Source organism: Vigna umbellata, chromosome 1 (genome assembly GCF_029865625.1).
Source record: "Vigna umbellata cultivar VRB3 chromosome 1, Vumbellata_1.0, whole genome shotgun sequence".
Lineage (NCBI taxonomy): Eukaryota > Viridiplantae > Streptophyta > Magnoliopsida > Fabales > Fabaceae > Vigna > Vigna umbellata.
This window is the reverse complement of record NC_142165.1, coordinates 96,448,448-96,463,873: the sequence shown is the minus strand read 5'-3', so window position 1 is coordinate 96,463,873 and position 15,426 is coordinate 96,448,448. Positions and strand designations below refer to the sequence as shown.

Sequence of the window (15,426 nt, the reverse complement as noted above, 5' to 3'; positions counted from 1 at the left end):
GTTCTTTTAAAATAAAAAAATTATAACTTTTTTTTAATTCAAATCTAAATAAATTTCACTCATGTTAAACTCCAAAGACAATTCAAAATAAAATAAAAATATCATAGAGAACAATTAAGTTTTTAATATTGATAACTTTTATATCAGTTGTCCATTTATAATAGTAGAGTATTGAATAGATAAATTTATAATATTTTTCTCTCTTCAAACATATTTTTTATCCACATCTATAATATAATAAAAAAATACTAATTAATAATATTGAAACACAAAATAATGAATAATTAAATTAATTTAGGTGGGTTGGTGAGCTGCCACGGGTTCAACCCAGATGAGAGCCGAGTTCTAAGTGAACTAGATTGAAAACTAACCGACATAAAAAAATTATATTTTTTTCAAACCCATAGTGAGTCGGGTTGACTCACGAGTTACAATTCATTTTGGCAGCACTAAAGATGAGCCTATATATGAGAACGAAAACAAGAGAGATATCTGTATATTTATTTTTATTTTTATATTTAATAAAAAATTTAAGTATTATTCACTTTCATATCTATATTCAATACAGAAATTTCTATCAATATAAAAATGAAAAATAGATAAAATAATATATTTTATATCACTTTAGATTCATTTGTCAAGTGAATTTTTAAGTATTTTATGTCTATTTTCTCCAATAAAATTCCTTCATTTAATTATTAAATCTTTTATTTCTCAAATTAAAATTCATTTAGTATAAAAAAACACAAAAACAAAAAATTATATCAAATTTAAGACAACCACACAACCATACATATCGTAACAAGTTTCATAACTTCATTACAACCTATAATTGAAAAAGTTGCATCAAGCAATCAAAATGTAACTTATTAGCTTAATAATTCCATAAAAGAAGAACATTCGACACGTAAGCACATCTTCAAAACAAAATCATCAATATCTAACATAAATAATATAACTTATCGGTTATCCAACTTCCTTAAGTTGTAACCATTTTAAAACATCAAAATACAACTAATACATACAGACACTCGAATCCAATAAATTATTGATACACTAATCAGTTTAACTTCATCATTTCAACTAATTTTAACATTAATTCAACAGAACGTATATTTAAAAATCATTCAAATAAAAAAACTGGATTTAATTACTCTTAATTAATCTAGTTAGTGAAATTTGTATGTCTTACTAGCTCAAAAAATGTTATAAGTTTTTTTGGAATGAGCTATTTACTATATTAGTCTACACTAGTTTGAAGCATCAAAATATTACAATATTTTTGGAAAATTTATAAACTCAATTATAAATACTGTGTGTAGCAATAAACAAATCATTTAACTGATTTACCTCGTTTAAACCATTATATAAGAGAGATACATCTTTTTGTAATCACCTTTACTTTCATTTTTTGATTTGATAATTTTATCTTTCAATCAAATAATATGTTTTTCTTTTCAATTAATTTTACTCTCTCCAATATCACTATACCATTTTAATAAATTGAATAATGGTTATATAACAATGACTTAAAATATTGTCTAACAGAGGAATGAACCATGATTTTTTAATTGATGGTTATATATACTGAGTTTTATTTGTCTTTAGGTTATAATAAATAACAAAAACGTTGCACCTTAGAACATATAAATAGTTATAATCAATAATTATTAAAATGTGGATATTATAATTATATTTTTTAAATTGTGGATAATTTATACCACTTATTTAAAAATGGGAGTAGTTTAAACAATGTATTTGAAAGTGTTGGTAGTTTAATTTAAAATATTTCATATTATCATTATATGAACCTATAATTAAAATTGTTCTGCGTGGAAGATTAGATAGATTAAATCACAGTAAAAAAGCTAGGACTACTATGTTTTTAAATAGAAAAAATTACACTCTAACATTAACTATAATATATTAACTATAATTTTAACTTAATAGTAAAAACTTGATTAATCACAAATTCAATTTACAATTAACTTTAAGAAAAAAATAAAAACTGTTGCCTTTAAACAACCACCAACGGCCATATAAACACCATTGTGCATATGTTGGTATGTTCTAAATATGATTTACTTAAGTTTTAAAATATCTTAAAATATCAATTGCTTATAAATGATTGTGAACATAAGGCGTTGCCTCATCCACATAAGCAACATGCTTTTTTTTTTTAAAATGCAGGAGTGTCTTTTAGATATACAAAAATCTTTATATTAGTTCAAAATATAAAATGATTGTTTAGAGTTATTGTTATTTATTGATTTTAACTTTTTGTTAATATTAAGTGTTACTATGGACTCATAGCTGACCGAACGGTAAAGGTACAGAAGAGTCGGCCCACCGATGATACCTTTCAGATCAATGAACCGATCGGTAAAATCAGTCCGACCGATGGTACCTCTCAGGTCAATGAATTGATCGGTTAAAAGAGCCGTTAAGGTAATCAACAGTAATAACTGTCGGGGTGTTAATGAAAATAAGTGTCATTTATTGACAATTAATATTGTCATTTATTGGTGGTTAATGAGTCAGACTAAGCTCATTATAATTTATAAATATATTTCTGGCAAAGGAGAGAGGTAACTGGAACTTGAACTAAAACTTAGAGCTCAGATAACTAAATCTTGATTACAAGATTATTACGCAAAGTCACTGCAGGCACCCTCCCCCGCGGCTCGGACAACACAGTTGGACGTCGGAGCTGACAACGTTGAATGTTTTGGATTAGGGTTCTAAATCTGGCCGAAACATAAGCAACATGGTTTTTTTTTTTTTTTTAATGCAGTATTGTCTTTTAGATATACAAAAATCTTTATATTAGTTCAAAATATAAAATGAGTGTTTAGAGTTATTGTTATTTATTGATTTTAACTTTTTGTTAATATTAAGAATATTTAAAATTACAAATAATCAGAAAATTAAAAATTGGATAACATTTTTATTTGTATCAAATTTAACTTATGTTAGAGTTTACTAAGATAGTTTATTTTAAACACAATTAATTAAAATAATAATTTATTTTATCTTCGTAAAATAATTTACAAAGGAAATTAGATGAAATATTATTCAACTATTTTTTGTCAATTAGCACAAATATTTTTGTTTACAAAATTATATTTATAAGAACTTTTAATTTATAATTTATAATTTTTCAGAGAATATTTATTATATATATATATATATATATATATATATATATATATATATAATCTTACATTTAAATTCAAAAACTAAAAACATATTTAATCTAATAAACTTAAACATTATGACATGATAAAAAACATATTGATTAATTTAACATTTTTATTGTGAGGTGAGCTTTTATAATATATTGAAAGTAGTGTTATGTTTTATAAAAAGAAAAATAAAAAGTTTGAATTGAAGGGTGAATTTAAATGTCGACCCACAATCAGATGCATGAAATACGTCAATGAAAAGAAGTTCCACTGCAGAGGTTAAGTTCATCACCATGTGCATCTTTATCTTTTTCTTCCACGCCTCAATCTTCATTCTCCAATGGCTGCTTTGCCTCACCTACCTTCGCTATTTCCCCCAAACTCATGGAACACTCTGTCGTAACTCTCGAGGATTCTGTCCGACACTTTTCTTCATAGATATTCATTTTCAATCTTATGCATTAAACCTTCAAACACACCTTTATCTTAGTCAATAAATTACTAAAACTATTTTATATCTTTTCAATATACCTTCTCGCTTCAGAAATGGCCGTAGAAAAACATTCACATTTGTGTTATATTTTATTTCTTTCTCAAGATATTTTGAAAAAGAAAAAATAACTTTAGAAAATGATGGTAAGAAATAGAGAGCTATTTGTTTATTCCGGAGAAACTATATTGAAAAATAAGTTTTTGTAATGAATTCAAAAGGATATAAACAACACCATTTTTTATTTCCTTTTTTTCTCAAGCTAGAATAGATATTTAATTCCAAGTCCTATACCCAGAACGTGTCTAAGCATAAGACCACAAGCTAAAAATATAAAGTTCTGGATGGAAAGTGTTAGCAATACACGCATTCTATTTTTAATACAGATTTATTAAAACGAACAAAATGAGATGGAAAATTGCATTTGTAGTTTAAAAAAGTGTTGTTGTTGATTTTCATTTCTAAATAAATAGATAGAGTGATGCGATTTGGAAATGAACGACGTCAATTCAAAGACGTGATTTTGCCATATTTCATTTTAGAATCTTTTCCATTTTCTAATAACTCTCGGTTATTGAAAAATGTATTCACAATCTGTCATTGTTTTTAATAAATTAAGACTGGTTAGTTTTTTAGAAAATTAAAAAATATATAAAAGCACGTTAAATATGATTTTAAAAAAATAAGCTCCTTTAAAATATTTGAACAAAAAAAATGCTTGACGTGTTAACGTCATAAAATTATCATTGTCCTGAAAATGAGTAGGTCTGAAATAGAGGCAGACTATGAACTTTAATTACAATATTCAAATCAGTGTTTGGATTATATTAAATTAAATATTAGTATATCAAGCAGTTCTATCGAAATCTAATTAACATAAAATTTAATTTCCAATGTTAATTTATATCTATAATAACTTAATTTGTTTTAATTATAAATTGAAGTGAAGTTAATAATTGAAAAGGCCATTAAATATCATTATTGAATCTAACGAATACCTACACAGTTTGTAGTTGCACCTTTTTTTTGGTGGATTAGTTAACAGTTATTTGGGTCGTTGAACTTTTTAGATTGCTCTGCACTCTGCACCGATACATCAACCATTTCACCTTGATTGGTGGGATTAGAATATTTTATTTTAAATGCACTTTCTTTTTCCGTGGTCTTAGTCAACACTGTGCACTTGTGTGTCTGCGCGTGTGTCGGCTATAAAGAGAGAGAGAATTAAAATTCCAACATAATCACATATATTATATATATATTTTTTATATCAATATCAACTCTTCTGCACTTGCTTTCTCACATACCAGATTCACCAATTTGGTTCTGTGAAGTTTACAGGCAGAGGTTGTAATCATACGAGAGTAGACCATATCAGAAACCCCAAAAGACAAATAGTGAAAAACAATGTGAGAAAAACTAAAGAAGGAAAGAAAAGAATAGAATGGAAGAACAAAACCATAGGAAAATATACAGCCTAGCTAAACAAATGACCGTAGGTAATTAATAGGGTCATTCTTTTTCATTTTTTTAATAATTTTGTCTCGTTTTCGTGGAGGGGTCATGGTCATGATCAGCAGCGGGAACCCTTCCTGCAGTTGAGTGCACCCGCATTGGTCGTAATGGAGCCCACCAGCGAAGATGGCCTCGCGCTCAGGCTAGAGGCTCTTGCATAGCTAGAGGAGGCTCCTGCTCCCGATGCTGTGAAAAACGCACCGTTTACCATTAGGTCTCCTTCTGACCTCCAATTCCACCCTTTCCATTCATTCTCTGGTGCATCCTCATGCTTTGTCACCTACACAATTTCACAGATCAATATAAATATTTACTCTTAAAAACACTTTCCTATTCGTGATTATATCAGGAATAATACCTCTTTGCTGAATCTGTCATCGGGTGCAACGAACCTATTTCCTTGACTGTTGATGGTTGGGTCGGCACTTCCTCCAATGGCATACATTTCCCAGTGGGTGTAGTCATTGTTCACCACATGAAAATATCCATGCCTACACCTGCACGCATCACCAACATTTTTTCTCTTTCAAATTTCGCCACCGGGACCCCACATAATTGAAAAAGTAACCCTTTTGCTTTGACTGTTTTCCCTCCCTCTCTTTCTCAAATTTCACCGGCAAAGCAATTTTGGAAAATGGAAACAAGATTTTACTTTTACTTTACTTTATCACTTTACCTTGGCATCCTCTGAACGAGCCCTTCCCCAAAGTGGTTGAAAGCAATTGTGACCTGCATGTTCTTGTCTTGAGTGTAGGCGTCGCTGTGGCCCAAAAGCATCACTTTATCATGGTGAGTCATGTAATTGTTGGAGATGGTAATGGCGGTAGACCCGTGAATGGCATCGATCAGCCCATCATTGCAGTTAGACAAGGAGCAGTGGTCAACCCATATGTGGCTTCCTCCAAAGATCGACACGCCATCACCGTCGGATACGGTCCTCCACCCGTAGTGCCTTGGGGAGTCCCGCACCATAGCATTCCCCCCTTGCTTACAGTCGTGAATATTTATCCCGTGGATTATAACATTCGTCACATACTGTATCGTAATGCATGGCCCACCCGCAATGTGCACGCTGGCTCCTCTTCCGTCGATCGTCTTGAACGAGTTCATTATAAGCTCCTCCTTCAGCTTAATCACCATGTCCCTCGCGAATATGATCCAAAGAGGCTCCTCCTGAATCACCGCGTAACGGAGCGTCCCCGGCTTAGGCGTCACCGCGTTATCGTCGCTTGAATCCGTCACCACGTAGATTTTCCCGTTCTTTCCTCCAATCGCGTTTTTCCCAAACCCAATTGCACAATCCGCCAGCCTCTGCCTGTTCTTCTCCCAGTTCGGGTCACACCTCCAACAGTCGTCTATTGGGTTACCTGTCCCACATGACAGGTAACCCAAATTCCTCCTGGCCACAGAGGCATTGATTTTCCTGCATCAAACAGACAAAAATATAAAATTGATGGCAGCAACGTTACGTTGTCTAACAAATTTATGCGGCATTTAATAAGAAGTGTGTGACAAAATATGTTGGTAACATATGAAGAGTACATTGCTTTAAGACGTGTGGTGTTAGAGGTAGGAGGTGTGGGTTTGAGTGTGGGTTTACCTGTTAACTTCTTGGGCAACCAATTCAGGGTTTTGAAGCGGTGAAGAAGAAATGAGAGAGGGGGTGAGGAGAGAGAAGAGGAGGAAGAGGAGAGAGGTGGAAGTGGTGGCCATGTGTTGATTTGGTGAAGTGTGAGGAGAAAGTACGTAGTTGGAGGGGTATATAAAGGAATGAAAAGCAGGGCTAAACTGAACATGTAGGACCCAGGTGCTTCGTGATTTCTGGTTTTACGGGATACCAGTTGGGCAGTTTTGTCCGTTAAGCAAGCCCCAAATGATGGGGGAACCTCCCGAGTAACATTACCCCCAGCCTACGAGTAAAACAAAACAAAATATGAGGAATGTGCTATCGAATGATGTTTTCTTTTACCACTTCTCCACTACTGTAACTCTCACTTCCCTGTTGTTGCTTTTTAACACTCATAATAATTAATATTACAGCATAACAACCTGCGTTTCTCTAATGAATACCATTATGGTCCCAAATTTCAAAAAGTTCCGGGCTCCACGTTGACACATTAGCTTGCATAAGCTCTGAGGATAATGAAATTAAGTAGGCATGGCGCAACGAGTAATGGGCAGTTTGATTAATCGAGTTATTCAAGGGGCGTGGTGAAAGTAAAAGCCTCCTCAAAAGGAGGGATCATGTGATGCAATGAGGTGTTGGCAACTTTCAGTTAACTGTGTTCATATTGGGTGTCAAAATAAACTCTTCACCCCATTTTTGGCACCAAATTCTCTATATTTTGACTTTGTTTCGCATATGCGAGTTAGATAGTGAAAAATTGAAACGTTACTGGGTGGAAGACATTGACTTGGTTGCTCCTATGGGTCCATCTATTACTTTAGCTACAGAGGCATCTTGGAAAATCTTGAGCTTGATATCCATATATATAATGCATTCTTAATTGTTCTAATCTGAAATTAATACGATTAGCTGTCTATTTTTATTCTTAAAAGATTTTTCTAATTTATTCTTATCTGCTTTGTTCTTCTTTTGTATGGTAATATTAATGTATAACATAAGTGGTTGGTTATGAAGGAATAGCCATATTCAAGAAATTATTGAATTAATAGAGAGTTGAAGAGGAAATGTAAGCAGAATGATAGAAATAGAATGATGAAAAGATACACCGACAATGAGAGAGGTTTGATGAAGGCGTGGATAAGAACCATGGGTTTTTTGTTTGGTATTGAACTTTTGGTCTAATCATATTGCCCATAGGTGCTTGGTGTTAAGCATATAGGTATATAGATGAGTTAGCATAGAAAGAAAAAGAATACCATTTAAGTGTTGGAGTTGTGAAATTGTAAGAACCCATATTCATAATAAGACAGAGACTCCTGAAAGGACACGAGAAATTTTTTACTCGAGCTGCCTTATAATTGCCTTCTCAATCATATCCTTGGATTATATGGGGTCCCCGACTCTCGCTTTGCTTGCGTGACAAGGGAAAACAATTGCGTTTTATTGTGTTAGTAAAATCCAAAAACATTTACTTTTATTTCGATATCTTTTTTCTTCCGTCATTACATATACACAATTGTTTGTGATCAGAAATAAGTTTAATGTTTCAATATGTGAAAGGTTTTAATATAAAGGTTTAATTTATATACACTGTCTTATATAAATTCACATTATGATAATGTGTTTTATATGAATACACTGGTCATACGGTCATGTCTTGATAGACAATACAGTCATTACATGATTGATTCAACGATTAAGTTACCACAAATTTAACAATAACATTAATTAGTTTAAAATAAAACACAATTATTAGTAATTGGATTGTGATTAATCCGAAAATTATAAATACACGTTAAAGTGAAAAAACATGTAATTACATTTATTACGTATTAATTATTATAATTGTCAAACAAACACTAATTTTAGTATCAAAGTAAAATAATAATTTTAACATCGAACAAAACAAAGGAGAAACGGTGATAAAGATAAACTGAAACTTAAAATACATATATGCTTAATCTCATAACAAAATATAGATAATAAATCACTCAAATATTAAAATTAATTTATTTTGCTTCAATTTTCAAAATAATCAGTTTTAAGTGTCAAAATTATATATAATATGTAGTTTAATATCTGCTTTTATACCTAAATAAGTCAAATATTGAGGATATAATAAAGTTAACTTCCAAACAATATATTGCAATCTAAATGTATTGCTTTTTTTGAAAAATTGGTTTTTACCCTTTTGTGATAAGTTGTAATTTGGTTTTTACTGACAAATGAGAGAAATTGAGATTAGTTATAAACATTTATATGTGTGAAAATGGTTAAAATTAATCTAAAAATATATTCCAATCCAAATACAGTATTTGATTTGTTTTGAAAGAAAATAAATATTATTAATAGAACTTTTCTATTTTAAAAAACAAATGAGTGTATACACGTTGGGTTAATTTATCTTCTTAGCTAAACTACAAGTTTGTATTTTTATCATCATTGCAACAAGATATGATAAGTGTTACCTTTTTAATGAGTTAAAATTACATATATTTGTTAGTAATGATTTCATAAAGCGTGCTAGAAAAAAATTGATATTAAAGCTTCATTTGTTAGGTTTATCGTTAGAAATAACTTCGCTAACTATGTTCTTACGTTAATTTTCTTATATATAAAAAATTTCATTAATCACTGATAAATACAAATGAACTAAAATAAACATATTTATCGACAATTTTATACTAGCTTTGCTTCAACTTTATTTTGAAAATAACACTTTTAAGTAATTAGAATTTTAAATATTTAATTAATTTTGAATTTTTAGGCTCAATCACTTAACTTTTTTATATCATCCTTGTGTAAGATTCATTTCTTATGTTTATAATTGATGGTTTTAAAAATAATAAAGGTAGAGATTATAAATTATATTTAATATATAAATTAAAAATTTAATTATTTAATAATATTTTATAAATTTGATCATTCTATCTCTAAATTTATTTTCCTTATCTTTTCTTTAAATCTTAAGTTTTCTCTTTTCGGTTATGTGCTTCCATGTGAGATATGAACTAAATAAATAATTTTTTGTTAGGTTGTATCTATAGTAATATGTTTTGTTTGTGAATGAGCTCACATAGGAGTAATATAGGAATTTTCTAAATTTTTCTAGCTTTAAAAATATTCTTAGATAAGTAAATAAATTGAGGTACGAAAAGCTTATTAGTGAAGTATAATTGAATCAAGTTTTTGAGTTGAATAATTTTGTAAAAATGGGTTGTATTAATTGCAGTAGAAATTCACTTTAATTTGAAATTGTATGGAGATGTTGCAACTAACTTACTTGGATTAAGAGTTTCGAGTAATTTTTCCTGTATATCTAACAACATTTGATCAATATAATCAGTTTTACTTCTATCACACATTTGATAATATGTTTCATATTTTTTTTCTCTCAAATATTTTTAAACCATTTATTAGAAAGTGGGACTTCCAATACACACATATACTGTTACCACGATAGAAGTAGACTTTAAGCCTAACTCAACCCCACAAAATCTGCTTGTAGGGTGAGGTTTACACCCACTTAGAAACTATAAATTAACCTTATCTCTAGTCGATGTGAGACTTCTAACATCATTTAATATTAAAATAATTAATCTCATTATTTTTAAATACTATTTCTAAAATATTATTTTTTAGATATTTACATAATAATTTTTCTCAAAGTCCCATAATATGCATGAGACATACATCTTACTCTAAAATTTAATTAATTCTTATAATTTTTTGTTTAATCTTTTTTGAATAGGAGAGAATTAAAAAATATTTTATAAAAACATTGAATTTGTCTATTCTATTGCCTATTTCTTTTATTTATCTCTTCTTATCACATGAGATAACGTTTAAACATATTATTTTTCTTCTCTCTAAATATATGCTAAATGTTAATAAACTTTTTTTGTGTTCATAAATCATTCTCTTATTTTATTTATGTTATTATAGTGGGTTGTCTGCAATTTAGTTTTGACAAAGTGACAATTACATGCTTATACTACTTTTTCTCCTATCTTTTAATAAAACGACGTTCACTTTTTTTTTATAAAAAAAAATCATGTTCATTATATTTTAAAATGTAACATATTAACTATAATGTAATTGAATTTATGAAAGTTGAAATTAAAAGAAGTAGAAAGGTTAGTGTTGCATATAAATAAATAAAAATCGAAGGATTTAATTCTATAAAAATTGCATCTACCTATCCTAAATCTAAACTTTTTATATGACATAAAATAGATATTCCATGTAATGTGCTTTTAATAAAATAACACATGTGTGTGTATATATGGGTTTCCTAATGTGTGTATGTTTATTTTTCAGTTGGTACAGTTTGACAACGTGTATCAGGTTTTAGTAGACAAAAATACCCTTATATATCATGGATTCGAAGTTTTAAGATCAATGGTATTTTAATAATTTTCATTCTCAAAACTGGGATTTCATTTTATAATTTTTGTCTTATCTAATTTTATATAATTTTCACAAGCATAATGACATATGAAGAAATTGATAATTAGCCTCGAAAAAACCGTTAAACAATTTCTTACAAAAATAATTTTATAATGAGTTTTTATTTTATAATTTTTGTCTTATCTAATCTTCAGAAGCATAAAGACATCCAAAGAAATTGGTAATTGGCTTATAAAAAATCAGAAACCCTCGCTGTTAAACAATTTATTACAAAAGATGATTTTATAATGAGTTTTCATTTTATAATTTTTGTCTTATCTAATTTTATCTAATTTTCACAAGCATAAAGACATCCAAAGAAATTGGTAATTGGCCTGAAAAAAAATCAGAAACACTCGCAATTAAACAATTTCTTAAATATATGATTTTATAATGAGTTTTCATTTTATAATTTTTGTCTTATCTAATTTTCACAAGCATAATGACATATGAAAGAATTGGTAATTGGCCTATAGGGTTTTTTTTAGAGACGGCGATTCAACATCTGCAGATGATGATGAAATTGAAGAAATCTTGAATGAACATTTGCCTGAAGGCAAATATGTCAATGACTCAACTCTTTACAAAGGCAAATTGTTTAAATATTTCTCATTTTTTCACTTGGGGTTACAGTAGGGTGACAGAGAAAATGTTTGAGTGAAAGAGATGAAAGAGAAAGAGTTGAGAGGAATGAGAGAGATGACTAAGTGTTTGGGGGTTTCTTGTTTTTTTAGTTTTGAGAATGAAATTATTCAAATACTTTTAACCTTAAAATTTAGAATCCATGATATACAAGGGTATTTTTGTCTAATATATATATATATATATAATCATATTTAAATAAAATAATAAGTCATTTAATAGTATATTTATAAGTGTTTATTTATTTATAAATAATAACGAACCTTATTTTATTAATTAAACTATAATTATACTACCTTAGACAGACACGCATATTTAACTTCTTATATTTAATTATAGAAAATCATAAAAAATTAATATTTATAATTAATATTCATAAAAAATTGCTTTTCAGACAAGCACGATAAAGAAATTTATAATTAATATTTGAAATTAATTCATTCTTGAAATTTGAAAGTTAATTTTTAGTCCGAAAATTCTCACTAATTAACTTCAAAGTACTTTATTGTTTTATTCTCCGCAAACACAAAACAGGTCTGTGGTAAAATGAAGTGCCTCTATAATAACATTTTTAGCATCTATAAATATTTTTAAAATATTGACAAAAATGGCATTAATGCATGTGGGTGCTCTAGATTTGGCTGGATTTGATTTTTTTAATTTAAAATTTATATAGTTGGGTTTGGATGTAATATTAAATTTAAAATAAATCAAACCAGTATTGTTTTATTTACTTTGGCTGATTTATCTTTTTTATCATCCCAAAGATACTTGTCATTATTTTTTTAAAATTTTCAATATGAAATATTCTAATTTCTTCAGAAAGGAACCCTATTATTTAGTTATAATCTGTTGCCTTTCAAATTCAAATGCATGTTTGATTGCCAAAAGTGTAAAGATTTTAAAACCTTAGAAACATCAAAGGAAAGAAAAAATCATTAACTAATAAATCATACAAGTAGATGTTTTAAACACCCACTTTGCAAATGGGTCGCTGAAGAACCTCCTCCCAATTGTTTACAAGCTCGTGTGTATTCGAACAAAAGTCAATAAGTTCCTCATAATTTAGACCAACATTCGTTCAACCTAAAACACACGCTATTATTACATCAAGATATTTCTTAATAAACCTCAATAAAATATTATTACTATATCCAATATTGTTTTACATGTATTGCCTATTTAATTACCTTAATTAAAATATATAATTCCATTTGATAATGGTATCAAGCTTTTTATGATCGATAAAGTATTTAATTTCTTAATAAACAGTTTATTTATATTTTTTTATATATTAATTTTTAAGTTTTTTATCTGTCATTAGTTTATATTTTTTTAATTATTCATCATCTTAAAGTGTTAATAGTAACTTTCTCAATAATAACTTGTTAAAATATTATATATTATAAAACGTAAAATAGATAAATTGTACATTAGAAAATTAAAAATAATTCAATATGAAAGAAAACTATTTAATTTCTCAATGTTCCATATATATATATATATATATATATATATATATATATATATATATATATATATATATATATATATATATATATATATATATATATATATATATATATATATATATATATATATATAATATTAAATGAAATGTAGAAGGTATTGAAATTGTGTTATTTTAAGATTGTTTATAAGAAGCGATAAAATTTTACAGAGAAAGACAGCATCGTATATACATGTTAAACATTTTTCTATTTTTTTTAATCACTGCTTAAGCTCATTCGTTCCTAAATGTATCATAAACCGTGTGAGGAATTTATTTTAAAATAAGAAAATATCCATTTAAGAACAGGAATGTGGGGTGGTTGCTTGTGAAACAAATCGTTAGGTATTATAAATACTTGTATATTAACATAATTGTTTGGATTACGACAACAAAGGAGAAATGTAGCTGCAAAAAAGGTTTGTTATTGCGTCTATTCAACATTGAATTGTTTATAAACTTTTGCATTAAAAAAGAATCTACAACACTATCTATATGATGATAAAAATAATGATAGTGATCAAAGAATGTTTGCAGACGTGTTAATTTAAATTAAACTAAAATATCGTCCGCAGAGATTTAATTTCTTTTCACATGTAACGGTAAATATAAATATATTAAAGGGAGTCATGTTGAATCATACGTGATTCGTCAATGATAATGTTTTTTATTATAACGCTCATTAAAGTTTGCAAACGGAGGGAATACGGTAATTAATCTGGTAAACCTTGTTGCGTATCAGGCTTGGAATAAAAAAGTTGTAATAATTGAAAGTGTGAAGGTTGAAAAGAAAATGGAAGAAGTGAAGATAAAAAGAAGGGTACGTGTCTATCCACTAAAAAAAGGAAAAGATTGCATGTAATTATGGAAGATTTTTTACTTCTAAACCACAAGTCATGCCAGCACACGATTGATGAAGCAGAAGAAACACCTTCATAAGTACTGGATATAATTAATTAGGATTATATTTAAATCAGCCCAATGGAATTAAACGTGTTTCGTGTAATAACCATATCACATGATTTGGAATGATTGTGTAATCTCTTTGTCAATCTCTTCTAGATATACATTTTTGTTAAGAACCAATTAACACCTTAATTTTCTGTTTACCTTCATCCGTTCACATCAACGAACAGTAAGCCATATCCGCACACGGCTAACCAATAATGACACAGAATATGTACCGAAAATAACAAGATCTAAGAATGGTGAAACACGACACGAGATTGAGTGGGATTGATGATAAAATCACAGGTTGCATTCTGTGACAAACACAGATGTTTCACTGCGCTTGTCCTACTAAAAAAGACAGACGTCGTTACGCGCACAGGTAAACCCCTCCGATTTAATTCTTTAACCTTAATGCATTGGAAACACAAACGGGCTTATCTTTGACTAATACGAGAATTGCTGGATCGAGAACAGCCAGGCCAGGGAAATAAATAATTGATGCTGGGTAGTGGTGTATGAGGTGATATATATTGTGATAGTACTCGGAAGATAACCGCAACGTTTCAACAGAAAAATAATTGAAAGTTGGTTTGATGGGGATGGATTTGAATAAGGAAGACAACAAACGTTGAAAGGAAAGGTATCTGAACATAAAGATGAACAGGGAACTCAATCAATATGGGAAAAGAATTTAGTCTTATCTTGAATTTCATACACATGAGTGATAAAGCAATAGTGTTTTGGCATTGGTAGAAAAGAGTTTGTTAAGCAACTTCTGTTAAAGATTCCTTACAAGTGTGTTGTACACAAGTGAAGGACAACTTTCATTGTAATAGTTGCCTTGAAAACGATTTATGCAGCTGGAACCATGTAGTAGCAGTGGTAGATTGACATCACATTACATTACATGTAGATGAGGTGGATCAGTTTCTGAGGCAGTATATTATATTATATTATATTATACGAACATGGTTGATGCGAGGGAGTTGTGAGAGTGTGCATGCATGTGTGAACAAGAGGCATGTGATACTAGGAAGTAAGTACAGTGTCCAATAAT

At 29.0% G+C, this 15,426-nt stretch overlaps 1 protein-coding gene across 1 annotated transcript; it reads right to left on the bottom strand.

Moving 5' to 3' along the window:
• Positions 1–4,899: 4,899 nt before the first annotated feature.
• Positions 4,900–6,946, bottom strand: LOC124846207 (putative pectate lyase 5). Its single transcript, XM_047323426.2, has 4 exons — positions 6,791–6,946; positions 5,867–6,613; positions 5,549–5,687; positions 4,900–5,470 (listed from the first exon to the last, which is right to left on the bottom strand). Exons 1-4 carry the CDS (start codon positions 6,901–6,903, stop codon positions 5,249–5,251), a joined length of 1,221 nt encoding a protein of 406 aa, XP_047179382.2. The 5' UTR covers positions 6,904–6,946; the 3' UTR covers positions 4,900–5,248.
• Positions 6,947–15,426: the final 8,480 nt, after the last annotated feature.